General features: G+C 39.2%; 1 protein-coding gene across 29 annotated transcripts in view; it reads left to right on the top strand.

Moving 5' to 3' along the window:
- Nucleotides 1–22,316, top strand: part of rims2a (regulating synaptic membrane exocytosis 2a) — a 183,707-nt gene that overhangs the window by 19,305 nt on the left and 142,086 nt on the right. For 24 of the 29 annotated variants that reach the window (XM_084726049.1, XM_084726075.1, XM_084726046.1 and 21 more), the window contains exons 3-5: nt 14,927–14,959; nt 15,874–15,960; nt 21,624–21,834. In XM_084726049.1, the coding sequence (XP_084582175.1) occupies nt 14,927–14,959; nt 15,874–15,960; nt 21,624–21,834 (331 nt within the window). The remainder of the gene's footprint in view (nt 1–14,926; nt 14,960–15,873; nt 15,961–21,623; nt 21,835–22,316) is intronic. The other 5 variants (XM_084726060.1, XM_084726056.1, XM_084726068.1 and 2 more) reach the window with 1 other exon arrangement.

Here is a 22,316-nt window from a genome sequence, read left to right as displayed (position 1 = left end):
TATGTGAATTGCAGTATTTTGGAGATATCAGCCGTGGAGATGTCTGCCTTCTCTCCAATATAATGGGGCTAAATGGACAAGTGGTGCTCAAGGCACCAAAAAAATATATTTGAAAAACTCAAAACTACTGTCTCTTTCCAAAAACGATTACCTGGTTACTCAAGATACTCTGCAGACCTTGTTGTAAGCAGTTTCAATTAGGAAGATTTTACTGCAGAAATAAAGTAGTTCAGACATGAAACTGCTCATAACAAGGTCTGTGGGTTATTTTGAGCAACCAGGTCAAAAATACTACAGAAATCTACAAAAATTCTAACACAATATGCTTTGTTTGTAAATGAAGAAGTGCACCTTGAGGGAATTCCACAAAGAAGCAAAATCTTTTTGGAGCTCAAATTCAGTCACAACAGTACAACATTATAAAATATAAAAGTGCACAGAACATCGATGAATGCCAATAACAATGACAAATCTTTTGTTCTTTTCAGTACCTGTAACGAAGTAAAGCAATACAAATACAAATAAAAGTAAAGGCAGACATTTCTACTGCCAATATCTCCAAAACTTGGCAACTCACACCAAAACAGCATGTATGGATAAACAGCACTACAGGCCAGAGGTAAAATATATATTTTTTGATTTTGGGCTGAACTGCCCCGTTAATCTAATATGAATACATTTATACTTAAGTTGCTTCTACTGTTAAGTCTTGAATGTGATCTTTCCAAGTGACAGAATTAACACATCATGTGACCTGGTCACATGACCACTTGATGAGTTTTTCAATTTAACATCTGTTTATCATTACACTTCATGCCCCGATGAAGACTCTGTGACTCGAAAGGTGTCTCAGATTTTTTTAGACTTCCTTGGATCTAGTCACTGTTCATTTTACTTATCTTACTAGCAGCCCTGTCCACCAAGAGCGCCTGGTACCAGCAATATTTCTTTGACCCAGTGGAGCACTTCCTATTTTTTCCTTCCTAATACTTTTGGATCACTTTAAAATTAAACATCATATTGCACCTTACATAAAAACGTCCACAAATATGATTTTTTCGTCTTTAAACACCTCAAAACATTTTTAATGTAAAATAGCTGGTCGACCACAAATTGAGCTCTTGTCTAGGAAACTGTATGTCAGAAGCGCTTTTCATGAGTTAATATTGGTTACTATGAAAAGTTCCATAATTTTTAAAACTGCCATATTTTATAAACATAATCAAAAAATGTAATCAAGTAACACCTGACAGTGTCACTAATGTAACACATTTTTTCAGATGTAATCTGAGTTAATTACAGTGAATTTATTTTTGTAATCTGATCACGTAATCCTGATTATATGTAATCTGTTACTTAGCAACCCTGGTCTTGTGTAGTCTATGCAGTATAGAGAGTTAGAGGGTTACTTTAAAAATGTATTTTGTTACAATTACTAATTATCTGTTAGAGAATCTAATCAGTAACCTAATCAAAATATAACAATATTAAAATAACTTAACCTTTTCTATTACCATGGTAGCCAATATGTATTTTTGCCCTAATATAATGCTTCATGTTTATTGTTAGCTTCATTAATTGTTTGCCCCGCTAGTTAAAATATCCTCATTAAAATGTACTAAGTTTAACTGCCATAAACTTATTTTGAGGCTCATGTTTTTACCCATACGCCATTCTGATCACCAGCATCACCTCCTACAGTCCCAACATATTTTTCAGTGGTAGTAATTATATTGACAAGTTAGCTAGGTAGCTAGAGTTGTGTGTAGCCAGTCTTACCCATAAATGTTTCCTTTTAGATGTTGAGTCCTTGGATGGTAGCAGCAGTTTCATAGCTGAAGGCAGAACTGTCACTGTACTGTGATGTTCTGTGCTTCTTTTCTGATTTAATTTTGAAATTTCCATCCAGTGAAAGCACTTTTTTCACTAGAGGACATGATGATGGCCTGGCAACTGTAAGATTAGCTGGCTTCACTCGAGACCAGAGTGGTGTTATGAGAAACGTTAGTGCTGTAATGTGTGTGCATTGTGCATGGTAGAATATTCTTGCTCAATGTTTTGATAAACTGATAATGCATTTTTTGTGGAACAGTAGTGGAATAGTTGCCTGATTTTTGTATCTTAATTACATAACTCAGGCAGTATATTACAGTTTCAGGGTGTGTAACCTCATGTGGCATCTTACAGCAATATTTTATCAAAGTGATGGGTGTAACCTGCTTGCAGTGAGGTGATATCAGGTTGCCCCTGTGCTTGTCTGCCTCACTGTGTACACTGTATGCAGTTTAGTTAAGCGAGCTAATAGTGACGTGCTGTAGCGTTGAATTGGGACAGGAAGGAGTAGAGCAGGCCAGGCCAACAATAGGCAGGGTATCTATTACCTCTCTATTGTTAGCCATGGTCGGGCTATTATTATAGCCCAGAGTGAGACACACAGACAGCTGACTGCAGTTTCAGCACAGCCCACCTACTGCTGCTCCCAGCCAGGAGCAACAACATCATGGAGAGGCTTTTGTTTGTGTTTGAGGATGAAGCACCAATGGGAGTTGAGTTGACGGCAGAGAACTACAAGTTTGATCATCACTAATTCTACTTTTTTTTGTATTAAACCAGAGATGTTCCAGTTACAAGACATTCCCTCACTAAAGAGACCAGAAGAAAAGACTGAAACTAGGCTTTTGCTGACTATGTGACTGGAAATAATATGCCAATAGTGAGACTGGACAGAATTGGTGCTTGAGGAGCGGCTTGATGCTTCACCGTGTGTAGTAAAGGGTTAGAGGAGGACATGGAGCTGCATTCGGCCGTCTCTAGTCTGGCTATAGGAGCTATAGAGATTGGGCCGTATACGCAGAGGGCGGTGACCCTAGCCGCGGTGGCGTTGGGGCTGAGTTTCTAGAGTATTCCCAGTGGAGCTGTTGAGCCGTGCGTGGGAGGAGTTGTGACGTTAGCATGGGACAATGTCAGCTGCCAAGAAAGTGCTGATCACAGCCAGAATAAAATGTATCTGTGTCAGGGTGAATAAAGCGGGATGACAGGAGAAGCAACCAAGCATTCACATACAGAGAGAGACATGTCCGTACACACACCATTACCAAAGCAAACAAGCACATATGTGCAAGAACACAAACCTGGTGTATCACTGCCTCTGACTAAATGTTGCTCATATATAGCTGGTAGGTTTCCACTGTACAATAAACTATCTGAATATTGTGCATATGTTTCCTGTAAGCCTTGCATGGAAATACACTTGTGAATGTGTGGGCTGCTGGGTGATTAGCTGACTTTTTGCCACTTGGAAATCTCTCAGGAGGGGAGATATGGAGCAGCTCAATTGAATCCTGGCAGGTAATCTAAGGAAACAGATGGATTTTAGTTATATTTGGCAGCAGATTAGCCACTTCCCCGTTGCTCAGAAAATCTGCTGTTGCCAACTCTTGTTTGACAATCTGAATATTAGTCCTTGGTCAGGAGGTCTGGCTTGTGAGCTGTTAGATTGCCCATTCTGATGAGTGTGCCCCGCGGATTCAATCCTATCTGTGCTTTCTAAGGCCCAGCTGTGGTAGCTGGCCAACCCCTCCACACCGAGGCGCTTGCCCTCTCGCCGTCCCTCCTGCCCTGCGTATCGCGCTGTGCCAGCGCCCTGTGCCAGAGGAAGTTATCAGCGCTCTATCCCCTGCCCCTAATCCTCTCTGAGGTGGAGAGAAAGTGTTAAGTAGCACTTCTTCTGGCATTTATTGGAGAGGTAGAATGAACAGGTGTCTCAAGACCTAATCGTCTGTCTTTAAATGAGCTGCTATTTTTAGTGCACTCTCTCCTTTTCTTGGAGATTTGCAAGGAATGTACAGTAGAGGTGGTACAATAGGAGATTTCTGTTTTATATATCATGCAAGGATAATGCTGAAACATTCATACACTGAGCATATTAATTTTCCTCGTACTTGGGTGGAGTACAATAACATATTTGTAAAATGTTTTTGGATTTTCTGCTTGATTTTGCAGTGATTATGGTATTTCATTTTTCTTTCTGTTAACCATCTGACATCTTCTTATTCAATGCCGCTTTTGTGGTTTGGACATTTCTTTAAATAATATAGGCATTAAAACACACAGTATACATTACATTAATTTTCTTTGGTTTGGTTTTGTTTGGCCATTGACAATCTAGACTCACCTGTTCAGACAGTGTCCCAGTTCTCATTGCTAAAACTGTGTGGAAACAAATGAAGAAAAAGACTCCCCTGCCAAACCAATCCAAAGTCTTTAGGAGTGGCAATATTTTATGTTTATTACTGAGGAGAATGGGGTAGCATTGTTTCTGGTAAGGCACGTCCTTGAAAAAATGCAAGGGTTGTAGGTTTGTCAGTATTTGCTGCCATTCTAGCTTGCATTTATAAATCCCCAGATGATCAGTAGGCAGTGAGATCTCTGATTGTCTGGTAGCACATGACTATAAACAACCTGCAAATTTAGTCCCAGATGGGACCTGGACATGCAGAGACAAACAATTTTTAAATACAAACTAGAAATAATACATAACACAAACAAAACATTCAAGCATGACACGGGATAGATGTGCCAAGAGTCTGTATGAAGGAAGAAGGGATTCTTTTTTCTAAAGGCATCATACGTATTAGAAAATAGTTGCTGAGAGCGTGTGAAAAGACTGACAACTATATACTGAGCCGACACACAAACGACGCCGCCCTCCCCGACCCCCACCCTCCCTAACAGTTAGTTACAAACGTACCGTCAGCGACTCTCTCAGTCCAAATCAGCCCAGCAGTTCACTTCAGCTCACTTCACTTCCAACAACCTGACACAGAAGGGGAAAAAAAATCATCCTGTCACCGCCCTCTGGCTCTGGTGGCTCAAACATGTCTGAACAAGGCTAATAAAGCTGCTGGACGGAGCGTCCATGTTTCAGGTCATTTTCAGGCCGCAGAGATGTTTGACACTGAGACAGAGGAGTGGACAAGCCCTCGGCAGAGAAAACTGTATATTTTTCATAATTTCCAGACCTAATTTTATATGGTTAGTGTTTTTTTTAATAATTCAAATTTTACAGGTCAGCTAATAACACGTTTCTGTAGTGTAAGCGCACATTTATTGTTGCTTTACACGACCTTTAACTTACTTTCATAGTGGTTCTGGCCTCATCAAATCAACAACAAACACTCCTGTGCCCTGCTACATTACAGACTTAAGTGAGAGTTGTGACATGCAGATCTTTCCACTGTAAGTTGTAAGCCTAATACTATAGTATAGTATACTATAGCTAGTGTGCTGATATCTGATGTCTGGCCATTTAGGCTTTTCAACATGTTACCTGGTGCTAAACATTGAATCTTATTAGCATTGCCTAACCATTTTAATAATTCACAATGTCCTCATTTTTTTTCTTTTATCATAACACAAGTAAAAAATGTTATGTTATACAGTTGTGGGCTTGTTTCTTAAAAAGACCATGGCAATAGACATTACATGCATAGTCAACTCTTGATTGTGTCATTGTCATACATACCTTGCAATTACAGTTGTATGGCCTTTTAGCCTCACTTCGATTAGAAATGTAACGATACATTGATCTGGATCGATAGATTGATTTAATCCAATATGATGAATGCAAAGAGAAAATATTGATCTATATCATTATCTTTAAGATATGTCTTTATTTTGAAATTCCCATGGCATGTACGTGTCACAAAATTCGGTCATAAAATTGTCGAATCGTATTTTAGTTGCTTTTTATGAGTTGACGTAAACATAACTGAACGTGTTAAATGGATATTGACATTGTCTTGTATCAGTTACATGCCCCTTAATTGAATTGAATTAAACTCATATTGCAGTAGATTTGTCATATCAGCAAATATGTATTGTTGACCAAAGAATCTATATAATGCTGTATCATGATGAAGCTTGTGATTTACAGCCCTAACTTTAATGCAGGTGACATTAAAAATCCTTTCCCTCTGTAATGTATCAACATACTCGATACACAGAGGTTGACATTAATTTCCTTAGTGTCCCGCAACTGTCCCAAGTACTAAATATATAATTATAACAACAGTTTAATGACTTTGTTTCAGTAACTCTAATCACTTTGTTGACTCACTCAGGTCCACCACAAAAGTTCTGCTAGTTGTTCCCTGCACTTATGTGTAAATAAAACATTGAAATCACCTTACATGTTGGTGTTTGGCCATAATCAATTTTCATTATTCCTTTAATCATTGGTTGATTTACTGTTTCTTGTTTATTCCTGTTTGATTAAAAAATGCATCACAGCAAACTGCGGTGCAAATGCCAACCTGGTTCTGACTGGAATACAAGGGAAATTTACATACACACACTTTGAACGTGTAACTTAACATCATTTTAAACACCACAACAGTGTGTAAGCACTCATGTGATGTAGCATAGAGCTTGTGGTGATTTTTCGATCTGAACACGTAATAATTAAAGATGATATATATTCCGTGACAAATTAAACATAATAAATTTGTTTGTGATGATAAGTTTCTCTACTGTCCCAAAATTCTCACAGTCATTGTGTCTTTTTGTTCCAGGTGCTATTTTTATTGTCCCTGGGACAACGGGACATCCTTAATTTCAGCTGCTATGTACTGTATGCACCAGCATCATACTCCGCTGCACCAATATGAAATTTGTATCATACTGTTACAGCTAAGACAAGGACAGGATTCAACGTGCCACAGACCTCAGTGAGAGATTTTCCTGTAGGTCACTCGCCTCTGAGTGAGTTCAGACAGACATTAACCTCATCTCCTGGCAGAAGTGACTGGCTGGGATGGTGTTAATGATGTATGTAGTTGGTATTTACCCACTGAGCCAGATTACTCCCTTATGATCCAATTATAACTCAGTCTGTAGTGGACTCAGAGGGCCTGCAGGGTCACTGCTTAGCCATGAGATCCTCTATTACAGATTTTCTACTTAAGTGTTGATGCCAAGACGAGTCTGCATCTCACTATCTGTTTAAACTGTCAAGCAATGTGGGATGCCAGTGCACTACTCTGAAATCATTTCTGGAATCATTTATAACATTTCACTGAAAGATCTCTGCTGGGATGTGCTGTTAAGTGAGTCTGGCTGACTGTCTGCAAGAAAGTTCTGCATAGAATCCACAGCAAGCAGATACACAGATGCATAGATGTAGATATACAGTGGTGATACCTTCATCAGGACTCAACAGAAGCCTACATTCATGTTTCAGTACATATTTAGCTGTTGAGTTAAGACGCCATGTTGTGCCTTGTTTTCTTCTGCTCATGGTAATCAGTGATAACTCACCCTTTTCCCCAAGGAGATCACCGCTGCTGTACATATGACCGTATCCCTACTGTTGTCAGATGTTCCACTAACATCTGGCTGACTTTTGAAGAGAAGGAAATAGAAAGGTCCCGAGCAGTTTGCTCAAAGACAGGATTAGATGGAGAAGGAGAGAGAGAGAGAGAGAGACCTCAGAGTGACTGGCTGGGCAGCCTGGCACACTTTGGGCAGGGGAGGTGGTGTAATTGGAAAGTAATTATGCCTTGGGTGGCATGTGTGGAAGCTCAGTATAGTGTGACAGAGAATACTGTGTGTGGCTCTGATGTTAGTGTCTAAACTGAACAGGAGATCGTTGATCTCTCAGTGGGAAAACTGATGGAAATCCTTTTCCATGTGTTCCATAGTGCTCCATTGTTGCTATTCTTTCATTTTTTCTTTTTTTTTTCAGTTTTCAGTCACAGTTTGGTTCGGTTTAGGCACCAAAACTAGTTGGTTAGGTTTAGGAAAAGATAATGGTTTGTCTGTGCCATGTGGGTGTAAATAACCACATTGGCTATCCCACCCCAGGTGCAAATAGCATTATCTACCTTTTTATTCCTCTGTACCATAGAGCTTCATTGTTGTGCAGAAGGTATTAAAACACATCAGTGAGCCACAGTTTGTTGCACTGGGTGACATTTTCCTTCATTATGAGATGGGCAATGTAGTTTATTTTGCGTTGATACCACAATGGTGCCATAAATACTGGCCCTTTAGCTGCTAAATGCTCCAGTAGCTAGTCATTAATTTTGTTTGTCTGTCTTTTAAGTGTTGGACAGGTAGTGTACAGTGTTTTTTTTATCTGAAAAGTGTTGATGAGAGCAGTGAGACTGAACCAAAAGAGTTGTGAAAAGTTGCGAGCTGTAAAACCAAAGCAGTGAGCTGAAAGATGCTAAAACGCTCTCTGTATTTCATGTAACTTTTCCTTCGATGCACAATGGCATTCACTTTCACCAAAGCTTCCATAATTTGTCAGTTGATTTGACAGCCAGAGCCCAAATGTTTGGACTGCAACATCAATGCATATGACTCTAAGTGGGCGTGCTTGTGTTTCTGCTGCCCATCAGAAGTTGTTAGATGCACGGTAGTTGTTGCTGGACCTGCTGTGTTGCATGTGACATGTTTCCGATCTCGCTCTTGGTGTGTGTGTGAGGGAATGTGATGATTCAGGGATCGTTGTAAAGCTGTCACATTAACATATTTGTCTTAACACAACTATGCCAAAGGAGTAGTATTTTATTAGTGAAAGAGAGACAGAGAGATGGCACAGTTTATGTTCTCCTCTCATCTGCTCTCCTCTACTCTCCTCTCCTCCTCTGCTTATTAGCAGCGATATCTTCAGAGGGCTCAGATTAATTAAATCTCGGGGATCTTACTAAAATGTTCAGGTCCTCGTGACAGCCCGCTGTGTAATTGTCCTGCTGTCTGTACAGAAGGAGCTGCATCACTCCAGCTTTCCGAAGGATCTCGCTCCCATCTGAGCTGAGTGAAATCCTCAACAAGAGACTCATGTATTTTGGCATCACAGCATGTCAGTCTTTGGTGCTCAGCATTGAATCTAGTCCAACATGAACATGGACAGTGATGATGACTTTTTACTCTATTTTCCTGTGGATGATGTTTGTGTTTGTCTATAGAGAGGTGAAGTCCCTCCCCTTCTGGTGGACTGTCATGAGACCTTATTTCAGAAAAGATATGTAAGGTAGTTGACAGTGAGAGACAAATTATTTTGATTGATTTTCATCCCATGTGAATTGTACCATTAATTACCCATGATATTTGTTAATTTAAAAGATAATTTTAAAAGTCAATAAAGTAGCAGTTTTTTGTAAAATTGTTTCAGCATAGACTGAAAATATGTAAATAGGAAGCAGTGCACCAGGGCTGGACAATATACCAATATTATATTGGCATGATATGAGACTAGATATGGTCTTAGGTTTGGCGTAAAAGTTTCTGGTTTTAAAGGCTGCATTAAAAGTAAAGTGATGTGATTTTCTGAATTTTCAAGACTGTTTTAGCTGATGTTGTAGTAAAAAAAAAACAATAGTGAATTTGATCTGGTCAGTTTTGCCCAACTCTAGTGTCAGTGTTTTACCATCATATGATGTTTTTGGGTTAATCTTACTGCTGCATTAATGTATATGTTGCTTTTTATTGCTGTAGATGTTTAAGGTTGAACTCATTTTAGCTACTTCATATACTGTTGCTAGTTTAACCTACAGCAAAGCCTCATATTCTCTATGATCATCATTATTTACATTATTTGAGACCTTACAGCATGACATTTCAGAAAATATATACAGACAATATCGAGATATTGTATATCACAGAATATCAAGATATCAATGTAGAGTCTCATGCTCTATGCTTTCACATAGCTGCAGCTCTCATCATGGCCAGTAGTGATTTTTACTGCTTTAAAAACTTTTTCTTTCATTTTTAAAGAACGAGGTGAAATGTGCCAAGGTAATGGCCATGTTAGTGTGGACGAAGTATACTGTACCAGACAAGAGATGTAGTCGACTGAGTTGTTTCACAAAAAACTAAGTAGGGAACTTTTTGTGTTGATATTAATTGACAAAAATCATATTTGCAATTCATGTCGCAATACAAACAGGATCAGAAAATCTTTCTCAGTTGACTATAAATAAGGTGCCCTGGGGGACACTGAAAGGGGAGGGACTTCATGTTTCTATATTGTTGTTTCTTCATCTCCTCCCCCATGGTGGCCATCGCTGCTTGAGCTCACCCAGTTTTTGTGGGGTTACTGGTGTTAGTGGTGGCACTGGCATACATCACCTCCTGCAGCTATGAGCTTTCATGAGCTGCTCATTGTTTCAGGTGCTGTTGTATTATAAAAATGGACAATAAAACCTCAGTAAAAATTAACATTAAGCCTAGTTTTACTTGTGCTGTTACATGCACAGAACTACAACAAAATGTAGCAACTACTGATATATGTTCAGATTATTTTTTTGAGGAATTGATGAGTTGGTTTGTTTATAAAGTGTCAGAAATTTTGAAAAATTACAATCAAAGTCTCTCAGAGCCCAAAGTGAAAATTTGAGTGAAAAAGTCCAAAATGCAAGGATGCTGAATTCACAAACAAACAGCAGGTACCAGCAAATGTTTGTTGCTTTAATGACTAATCAATCACCAAAATAGCTGCTGATTGATTCTCATGTAAGTTAACAATTTATTGGCTTATTTAAGCTTTAGTTTTTAGACATAACCATATCCGACTTCCTTCTTTCTTTTCTAAAATAACCTCTCAGCATTACTTTTTAATACTCACACCGGACATAACAATTCAGTTTCACTCATTTTATTTCTTCTGCTTCTCTTCTTATATCTGTTGCTCTGTTGTTCTGTAATTTTCTAAAGACACAAAAACAGAATTCAAATGTCTCAAAATTCTTACACACATTCCCTCATTGAACTCCAGGAATCTGGATCTTTGAAGTTTATGCTGCACATCTGTCCACTAGAGAGCAGTGTAGCATCAGTCATTGTCAAGCCTGGCTGCTTCCCTTTACAGAGCCACTGAAGCAGAGAAGGTTGAAACCCAAATACAGAACAAAATAACAACAGAGACTAAAAATAACAGCAGCATGTGGCTGATTTAAAACTACCACTCTGACACAGAAAAAAGAGTCATACAGTGAGACATGGAGATGGTCTATTTTAATCTTTTCCTAATTGTAATGTGTTTTTATTGTTTTGTGTGTGTTGGGAAGCAGAGTGCAGGTTAAAGAGATGGAAAACAGAGACTGTATTTGCCCTGCAGACCTCCTCAGCAGCCAGGATACTGAATACGTCACTTGTGACATTTTACACTCACTCATTTTACTGCCCCATGACAAATAATACACTGTGTGCTCACACTCACATATGCACACGTATGAGTACAGTACACACATGGATATGAGCACACACACACACTGGATGCATAGACGGATACTCACACACACACTCTGTCCGGCAGGCAGGCAGGCAGGCAGGCAGGCAGCAGGCTCGATCAGATAAATATGAGGCTTGTAATGCGACCACAGAGACGGGGCTGATGGGATCAATAAAGAACGGCGCTGCAGGTCATCGGGAGAACACAGCGAGAGGATAAATATGGACTGGCTCATCGGAAAACAGAGCAGCGAGACTGATGGGTACACAGGACTATATCTTCTCTCGTGTGTTCTCTCACCTGTCTGACACAGATCAGACAGACAGATTTCTCACTCTGGTGTGTTCTACCTCTTGCTAAACTAGACTGTGGGGAAGATTCAGGGCTGTTTTCTGAGGCTCTGCATGAGAGTTTTTTTAGCCTCAGTGTTTGTTTGGGAGTTGAATGGCATCCACTTACTGTTTACGGTTTGATTAATTTGAAGTATTGGATTTTTACTAGTTTTCAGTGGACATTTTATTAATTTTCTGATATTTTTGTAAACAAATTCTTCACTATTCGCTGTAGTTTGTGCAGTAAATCTTCTTTGAGGAACTACTACCTGTTTTTAGAGGCGGGTTTTAGTGTCACATGTTTTGAAGGTTCCAGAGGGTTTTCAGTTCCTCTAAGTTCTGGAGAAAAAAGTCAAATAAGTTGGGTTCACTTTGGTGCTTTCAGCTTCTCATGTGAAACATTGCTGCTTCTCTGTGTTTTAGGGCTACAAAAAAATAATCAGTTAATCTGTTACTTATTTTCTCAATTGATCGACTAGTTGTTTGGTCTCTAAAATGTCACAAAAATGGTAAAAAGTGTTAATAAGTGTTTCCCAAAGCCCAACATGACGTCCTCAAATGTCTTGATTTACTCACAACCCAAAGATATTCAGTTTACTGTCATAGATGAGGAAGGACCAAAACATATTCACATTTAAGAAGCTAAAGTCAGAGAATTTCTTCTTGAAAAACGAGACGAAACTAGTTGGTGATTAATTTAATAGTTGACAGCTAATTAATTGTTGCAGTGCTACTGTGTTTTTTTTTTATCATTGTAATTTTAATATCATTGGGTTTTGGACTATTATCTGGATAAAACTGGCAATATGAGGATGTCACCGTGGAAAACTGTAATATGCATTTTTTACTATGTTTTTTAGCAATCAACTGATTAATTAAAAGGAACGAATAGATAAATAAATATTGAAAATAATCATTAGCTGCACATTTAATACAAAACCTGCTTGTGCTGGTATGAGTTCAGTATCAGATCGCTCAGTGCGATTGGTAAATGTTTCTGTGACTCGGTCACAAACAGACAAAATCCAATTAACACATTCCATTTCACACAGCTATATAAAGCTGATGATGTACTTTACATAAGTGGCGATGAGGTGTGTGAAGCTCTGACGTGTGGTTCTCGGCTGAAACTGGTCTCTGTGCTGCTTATGGTGACATCTGCGACTAAACCAGGAGAGAGCGGCTGAGACAGTCATGTGGTGGTTGTGTACGTGGGTGTGTGAGTGTGTGTGTGTGTGTTTGGGTGCTTGTTGTGCTGTCCAGGTTATTTTAAGCACACCTATTTCAACTTCTAAAGATAATTCCATGTAAGGAATGTATAAAATAAAGATGCTGCGTGTTTAGTGACGCTGTGTATGACGGGTTTTAACAATTAACTCCTACTTCTGTATGTCTCTGAGCCAATGTGGTGCTGTGAGAAACAGACAAAGAAATTTGTCTTTTTCTGGCTTTTTGGCTCTGATTTAGTGTGCTTCAACAGTATATATGATAACTATAGAGTTTAGAATGAAATGCACAAGCTACATAGTGTTATCTGACGTTGTTAAAGTATGCAGAAGTCGATTAAATATAATTTGTAGATAAAAATCTATGCCCTTCACATGTATCAGTTTATATAGCCCTTAAACTGCTTCCATTTTTAAATCAAATCAAAATACGATCAAGTGCATAACCTATTTTGAATCTTGTTTTTCGATGACTTTATTTTAAAGGATCAGTTCACCTAAGGCAAAAAAGACATGTTCTCACTTTCACTCGTGGTATCTTGCCAACTAGACGGTTTTGGTTTTATTTGCACAGCGTTTAAGATTTCTTCTGCTACGCCAATTCAGTAGAGGTGGATTGAATTTTGCTTGTGGTGCTCAGAGGACTGCATATTGACAGTGTCCAGAGAAACACAAACAGTTTTCAGAGGAGCAGTTTCTTCTGTATAAAGTAGTTCCACTGGAAGTTGTCAGCACTGAGATCTGCAGATTGTCCGGTGTAAACAGGACATCGCTTGAGGAGAGGACATGTTGCTGTTAAAATTTTAAAATGTAATTTGCCCATAGTGATAGATTTGGTTGGCTGATTATCTGGCATTTTGAGATCGCCAGCGTCCGCTGATGCCTGCACTCACAAGACCAATAAAACTTGTCCGCAGTCACATCTGCAGGCAGCCTTGTCAGTGCGCCTGCTCTCATGCACTCTGCTATGAATGTTTGCCTAAATTTCCAAATAAATTTATCCCATTCTAAATGACAACAAATCTAGTCAAAAACTGTCACTGACTTATGTTAAATATAGGTCTATATTATGCTATAATGTATAAATAACATACTGTGCCCCACTCGAAGCCCTATAGCATAATCCAGTGTATTTCTTTGTATCATTAATTCATAGAAATTCAATCTAAAAAAAACATGTAGTAGTGGCTAAGATAGCAATGTATATTAGATCACAGAGTGCATAGAATAATAGAAGTATACATGACTTTTCTTTGTTTTAGTATCAGCATAATATATTGGCCATCAGTTGCTCTGCTCTCTAAATATTGGCATTGACCAATGAAAAACTCACATCAGTCAACATCTTTGTTTCAGTGCTTATTTTTTTAATCTAGTTGAGCTGATCCTTTATTTAAATGATGGTGACTTTTACACAGTGTTTACTGCAGCTAGCTGTTTAGCTGATACGTTAATGGCCTTGGTGTCAGTCATAATGGAATCTAATCAAGCATGTGTGTTGGTTTAGTTGAACTTTACCCAGCTACTGCCTCCATCCTCACCTTCTGATCTTCAGCTCAGTGTGCAATTCAAGGCAGCGCTCAAATGTCACTCAGCTGGACTGCTCTGCTCGCTGGTTACTCTGAACTTGTGCGTGGCTGTATTTCTGGGAACCAGTGGGCTCATGGTGATGGAGGTCCCTATTAATTATGAATTTCTCTTAGTGTTGAATAAAAACTTGCAGTAGGGAGGTGGACTGGCACTTTGGATCCACCCTCTTGTTGTAGAACGCCCCATAAAAAATGATGTTTGTCCATGCTAGTGCATACAGTATGAGAGAGGGTGTTACTCACATGAAGCGATTACTTTTAAGTTTACGTTGGTCCATGTCACTTAATTTGTTGTCATCTTTAAAGTCATTCTGAGTGTTCATTTTTTTCATGTTGTTTATACCTCATCACCATCACCATGTTCATCAAAGCATCATCTATAATATCCTGAATATTATTCAGTTGAAGTATTATTTGTCATACACATCTTTAGTGATATGAGTTGTGTCAGTATTTTGTGTCTTTAAGCTTGTTTTCCTCATCTCTTTGTGTTCTGTATGCACTGAGCTGTGCACACCTTTTTATTTTTTTATGTTTTAGGATCAAAGAAGAACCAAAGCCTCAGCCGGCACAGTAAGTAAACTGCATTACCCAGAGTGCTCTAGGCTTTGACACTTCTTCCTGTCAGTCGGTGCTGTGTGCTTCATGTGGCTTTCTCCTCTTTGTCTGGGAGGAAAATGAAAGAAATGTCACTAATGTCATGGAAAGCCGCTGTGAATACACAGTGTTGACATTTTATTATTTTTTTTAATAAGCTTTGAATGAACAGCATTGACCTGATTGTTGAGTTCCGTGCTGGAAAATAAACAGCCGACTTCCATGACATCAGTGACAACAGCTTTTCCTTTCTACCAGCTTTGTTATAGCTGGGCCCCCCAAACCTTTTCCACCCCTTGTCCCTGGTCTCTAACTGGCTGCCCATTCTCATCCAGTGTGTCATCTGCACTCTGATTGGCTTGTGCAGCCTCGTAGTTCAATCTCAACTGTGGACTAGATGCACTGCCCTGCTCCACTGTAGCTGCATTTTGACTAAATCCACCTGTAGGTCTAACCAGTCTGATAACCTGACCCCTACTGCACCACCAGGCTGGAATAAATGACTCCTGTTACCCTCAGCTGAGCGTTTGATGCAGCTCTCATTTCCATTGGCTGTAGAGCTTTCCTGCTTCTTCTCTCCTTCCCTCTACTGTACGCCTGTCTGTATCATTTTTCTTTCTTCTTTCTTCTTCTATCATTCTGTCTGTACTTCTCTGACACTGTGTCTGGTTGTCAATGTTCCACTAATCGCCGCTCTGCCCGTGTCCTGGCCTTCTCCTCTTCTCTGCGCTGGTTGTAGTGAATGTCCCTGCTATTGTTCACTTCTTACAATCTGACCTGCCTCCTTAAAAAGAAAGAAAGAAAAAAAAAAAAAACGCTTTCAGGACAGATTGTTTTCTCCCATGATGACTCACTGCGATGTTCCAGTCATACTTTGCTTATTTGAACAGGTGGTTTAGTGGGATCACTGAGCTGGTAAATAACGTCCTTCAGCCCCAGCAAAAGTCCCAAAATGACAAGGAGCCAGAGCCAGACGCGTAAGTAATAGTACAGACCCCTTTTGATCTCCTCTCAGCAGGCACAAACATACAGTGGTGACCCCAGCAGCTGGACGCACAGTATGTTTGACCCTAGTGGATATTAGACGATGTTGCACAACTTCTCAGTGTGTTTGCTGAAGCGTACGAGGAGAGGGAGTGGTGGTGTGGGAGAAGTGTGCCATGCTTGACTCTTTATAAATGACATAATGGCAATGCCTTGTCAAGTGGTACCATTAACCAAATACTCAACTCAACACATATATGTTTGTGTATTCATTAGCCATGATCAGGACCATCATATAAAGCACAGGTTCTCAATTTTTCTCAGTCAGGTTTACCTCACAAGATAGAAAATATATCAGGAACCCCCTCTATGTTTTCTTTACGCTTCTACTTAGTTATGTGAAAGAACAACACAAGAGAAATGCATTAGAAAGATATTAGACATTTGCAAATGTTTGCACCGTGTCAACACAGAATACCCATAAAATACATACACACGTATCAATGGAGTTTGTTTCATCCCTAAATACATAAAATACTTAAAATAAAACATTGATTCACATATTATATTTAAATAATATCCAATAAAAATATCATGTATAAAATACATGAAATACAAAAAAATAGAAAACATAAAATGTGCCTTATAAAAACATGAAAAGGACAATAATAGGCCTAACCTGGGACTTGAATATGATAGAGAGAGCCAGTGTCCACCATTAATGGGTGATGCGTGCTTGACTGGCTTGAGAAAGATTTACATACATATTTATTAAAACACTGATATAAAGTATATGTTACAGCTGTGATTAGGGATATTCATTTTATACAATGAGAATATGGCACAAAATAGAGTTGAGCAATACTTTTTTTTAACAGTTAATTATACTCCAAGTATAATTCGCCAGTCTCAAAGCTACTGATGCTTCCAGATTAACTATGTAACCAAGTAGGTTAGACCTAACTGATGCAATATGGTTAGAGGAGAACCAATATCACTGCAGACCTCAGTTGGAGCTACTTATACAAAGGTGCTGCATGATGGTCTATAGAGTTAAACCACTCTAACGTGTTTTAAAAAAAGAAAATATAAGGACTGATGAATTGTTAGCCTAAATATTAAGTTGAACCCTAGACAGGTAATGTCAATGGTGCCTGCGAATAACTGACGTGGAAAGAGGAGAACCTAGCTTTTAATTTGTGGTTTGCTAACGATGCAGAGTACAGGGGAAAGAGTATTGCAAAGTTAGTTTTAGTTTGTAAAACTAACTGTTGTCAGTAAGTTGAGTTTGGCTAGTTGCTGGAATTGTGCATGATAGCTAACTGGTTGGTGCTTCAGTGGAACTGAGCCATCATTAACGTAATCAGCTGCACCTGTGCTCTCCTGCTTTAACACGTAACAACGTGTGCCACGTAAAAGTTTGTCAAAAGAAGATAAAGTTTGGTTAGAGGCCAAGTTGAAGCAGAAAATTTACAAATTGTCAGGTGGCCAGAAACTTGTCATGGCTGTGGGTTTAGGTAATGAAGGTAAAGTTAGCTTTAAGTCAAGAGTTAGAAAATGTTGTTAAATATTATATTACTGCTTAAAACAGAACACAACCTGCATTTAATCATTTTTAATTGTTTCAGTTTGAAGGAACAGACCATTTTCAGGGCAGCCGGAAAGGGAATAGTAAGGTAAAACACAGGTTGCCATGAAAAATGCCTGAGGGTTGCATCATATTTTGTTTGCCTAGTTGTAGGGCCCTGGTATTGTGCGTGATAGTTAACTTGTATGATACTTCAGTGGGACTGAGACTTCATTAACATTATTAGCTGCACCTGTGCTTCTCCTGCTTTAACAAGTCATAATGTGTGCCATATAGATGACTGTTAAAGGAATGTAAAGGGTAGAGGCCACAGCAACACTTAGAAGATACAACTGGACTGAATTTAGCAACTTGAAGTAAGTTTTAATTTACCAAATATACATTGCAAATTTGTTGTATTGTGTAGTGTCAAAAAGTTTGCTTCCATCTACAAACCCACAGAAAATTATCATTGAACTCTGCAGCACTATGGAGCATTTAGCCTGTTTTAGCTTCATTTTGCTAGCTTGGTAGGCTACTTTATGTGGTTAAGTGTCATTAATGTTCTCTTCATCATCATTTTTAGCTGCAGCAGAAATGATTTTTAGCTAAAAAAAATAATAAATTCACTGTATGCTACATATTTGGCACTAATTGGCAGATAGACAAAGCTAGCAACTAGATTAGGCAAATAGTACTGTGGCTATTTAGCTAAAGTCAGATATTTTATTAAAGGTTTGTAGAGACTAAACCAGAGCACAGAGGAGAATTAGACATGAAATAGTAGGGTAAGCACAGGTGTTACCACTGATACTAATCACGGTTCAGAGTCTGGGTGCTGTTATTGTGTGTGTCGGCTCACTAGAAAGGCTCTGCTACACTAAATTTAACAGGACCTTAATTAGTATCATTGGTAACACCTGTGTTTATCCTACATTTCGTGTCAATGTGGGTGCCTTGAAAAAGGTCTGTTGGAGAAAGGTGCTTCTTTTTAGTGGATACAATTAAAACACATATAAGGCAGTTAATACACTGTAATGTTTATGCTTTTAGTACGTATGAAGGGTGACAGAAGAGTTAAAATTCAGCTCAGACAGTTTGCGGCAGAAGTAGATTCCAGGAGTTTGTAGGGAGCTTGTAGTTCACCCTCGCTGTTGATATGTCGGGTCTGTCATATGTCCAAGAGAGAGGCTCGGGTTACTGGCTGTGTGTAGCTGCTCCGGTGCGGCCCAGAGGTAAGAGAGCTCCGATACGCTAGCATGGGATGGGACAATGAGCAGCGTATGATTACTCGTCAGCAGTGTCACCTACATTTGACCGTGTTTGACCGAATAAGTAAACCCTCTGGAGTAGGCACTGTGTACCAGCTGCCTGCTGCCACTTCAGTCTATTCTTACACTACGTTTATTCTTTGTTTTCTTCAGCATGGCTTACTTGGTAACTAATTTATTGTGTTTAAAACCTCCAACCTCACTCTTTACCTAAATTGTCTCAGTTTGCAGCTTAGAATCAACACATTTAATGCAGACTACAGTCAAACCTGTAAACTTTTACCTGTGAAAATGGTTTTTATAACCTCTATTTAAGAGGTAAGTGAGCGTTAGAAAAAGTGACCTCGTACAGAGGAAGGGAAAGGTAATCACTGGTTATCTTTAACAGGCTACAGCTCGTCTCAGTGACCTTGTCTGTCAATAGGGCTGTGGCCCTTAGACCATGTAGTGTCCCAGGATAGAGCGCATGTCCCTGTAAACGTTTGAGTGTAAGGGGAGATTAAGTGAGAATAAAACATGATTGTTTGTAGTCTTATTCCCCTTGATCCTCGGAGACAGTGGCTTTACCTCTTGTATCACACTCTTCATCACTCTGTTATCAGACCCTCTGTCAGTAAATGAGATTTGGTGGGATCTGTTAAACAAGGCTACATACTAATCTCTGCTTGGTAAACACACAAAGGCTGTGACACAATTAGCCCTTTAATCCCTCAGTGGGTACGACGACGGGCACGCCAGTGGCACTCTATCTAATGTTTAGATGGCATGGAGACTCGCTCACGCAACCACAGGCACGGATAGTCTTCAGGTGGTGTGTGGCCGTCACATTTGGGCTCTAAAGGTCTGGTTGTGGGTAAAGGAAGCACGTTTATCTCAAACGCAGAGCTGTATGTGGTAAAAGGATAGCGCTGCTCAATAATTCACAAGTGCTAATGAATGTTGCAGGGGATATGTGGGGCGAAACCAATTCTAATCGCCATATTATGAAGTCAGCCCAGTGTTTAGTTTCCAAGGAGACGCTCAATTGACATGTGTCATACAAAATGCATGTGAAGAGTCCATGCAGGTTTTTTCAGTGGCCTCTCAGGACTTGTTAGGAGTTAAGGATCTACTGTATAAGATCAGGTGCCATCTATAGGACACAAACAGTAACACAATAGACACTGCACTGACATGTGCTTAATGGGCAGTGGCCATAGTGTGTCTGACCACCAATAATTTCTTCTAAGAGAAATAATAATTGTGTGTGTTAGCAAAATTATTATCTAACTGTATGGCTCCAGGGTGTCTCACCTTACAACTGTCCTGATATAGAAACACAGGTGCAAATGATTCATTAAACGCAGGGGAACCTGAGAAAGTGGAATTAAGTGATGTTCTTAAACTTGCAAAGCAAATTTGATACCTACACCCCCTGTTTTGGGAGAGGTGCGGTATCAAAGGAGGAGCTCAGCTTTGAAGCTTCTGAGCTCATGGTGTCTGCTTTTCCTTTCAAAACCTCACACACTGCCCACGTCCGAGGTTATATCACTTAGTCAGTCTATAGTTGGGAGCTTATTGTGCAGCAGGGACGTTCCCAGACATGTTGAGGGGCTTTTGCTCTAAACTGACAAAAACATAATACGAACCCCACTGCATAGATTAAGATCGGTTCATACAATAGCATAATATAAGCAATATTGCGCGATGAGATGAAATGTGACAAACTGGACATTGTTTGGCAACATATGTTGAGATTTTTATTCACAGGGCATCCCATTAGTTATACCATTCATCATGAATCATTTCCACAACTTCAAAAGACCTCACCTGAAGCCCTCTAACAAAAGTAACAGTACCAAGTTTGGATGCAACACTGTCACATAGAGCCAGACCAGTGTATTGGCCCAATATTGGCCTAGCACAATATTTTTTTTTTTACTGAATATAATGGATTCTTTTTTTTTTTTTTTTTTATAGGTAGCATTTTATGAATTTTATTCAAGTTGTTATATTTGTGTTTTTTTTCTAAACTAGTTAGCCAATTTATGATTCTAAAACAATATATATATAAATTATTAAAATATATCTCCATATTTTTTTTTTATCAGCATCAGCCCTAAAAATCTGGTATTGTTTGGCCTCTAGTGCCATGTGGAGGTATGCTGATGACAAATTAATGAAAGTTTGCACGATATGGCAATTAAATTTAAATTAAACTTTAGCAGTCATGCTACTCATATTCATGTTGCCACAACAGCAAAAATAAAACAATGTTTTATTTCCTCTAGAGGTGCTAAAGAGGGCAAATGGGCTGTTGCTCGGGTTACTCTAGCCCGGCCTTGTGCGTGTCCTTGTTGTGCAAGTGTGGTAGGTTGTTAGCAATAAGAAAAGCAGTTCTGGTGCACAAAGATTGTTATCCAACTGGCCATACACATGTGCATTTGTCTGCCAGTTAGAATATAACAGAAAAATAGATATTATTTTATAATCTATCTTAAGACTAATACACAAAAATCACACATAGATATATGAATTTGTGTGTAGTTGTTTCACTACAACATTTTAAGTAAAAGACAGCAATTTCTTTGGATAAAATAACATTATGTACCTTGTCCTTCAGTCAAAGTTATTCTGATAAAAGTGTATTTTGAAGGTACATCTAGGGACGGGCATTGCAAATTAGCTTGGGCTATAAATACTGTGGTATGTGGCATTGTTTCATGCTATACTTGTCCTGATACAAAGGAACATTAAATCAAATACAAACTTTCTTTTGTGAAGGTCACCAAACCTTATTTCTCTTGTCCTAACCTCTGTCCTTCCCATTCACTTACAGGAAGTTGCACCAGCAGTTTGAGTCGTATAAGGACCAGGTTAAGAAGATGGGGGAGGAGACTAAGCAGGCTCAGGACCAGAAGAGCGAAGCCCCAACCTGCGGGATATGCCACAAAACCAAGTTTGCCGATGGCTGTGGCCACCTCTGTTCATATTGCCAAACGAAATTCTGTGCTCGGTGCGGAGGACGAGTGTCTCTGCGGTCAAATAAGGTAACACTGGCTTGCATGCTAGGTGCTCTCCATTTATAAGGACACACAAAAACACACACATACATACACATGCAGATGTCCCACCCTCAGGCACATCTCTCCCTACGCTACTATTTGAAATCCAAGGTTATGAAACATTGCAGTGAAATCATAATCTGGGACTTGAACCAACAGTGTCTCTAATGGCAACTAATGTTTTTCAGATTATCAAAGACTACCCCACTCAAATGCTCGCTTCATGTCTGTATTCTAATTTTGCTCACACTGGTGTGTTTCACACTTGTGATTCACAGCTGTAGATTTCCTATTCATGTTTACTGTAACTTACAGTTATTCTATATCACCACTGGAGGGAACTGTTCCTCCTTCTCTTCTCCAATAAAGGAACCTGATTGCTGCTTTTGTATAATGTGGCACTCCAGTGCCTAACTAACCTCTGTAAAATCCTCCCCACAGACTAAGCCAAAGCTTTTAGTATTAGA

This window comes from Lutjanus erythropterus, chromosome 9 (assembly GCF_056507025.1).
Source record: "Lutjanus erythropterus isolate fLutEry1 chromosome 9, fLutEry1.hap2, whole genome shotgun sequence".
NCBI lineage: Eukaryota > Metazoa > Chordata > Actinopteri > Lutjaniformes > Lutjanidae > Lutjanus > Lutjanus erythropterus.
This window is presented reverse-complemented; position numbering and strand designations above follow the sequence as displayed.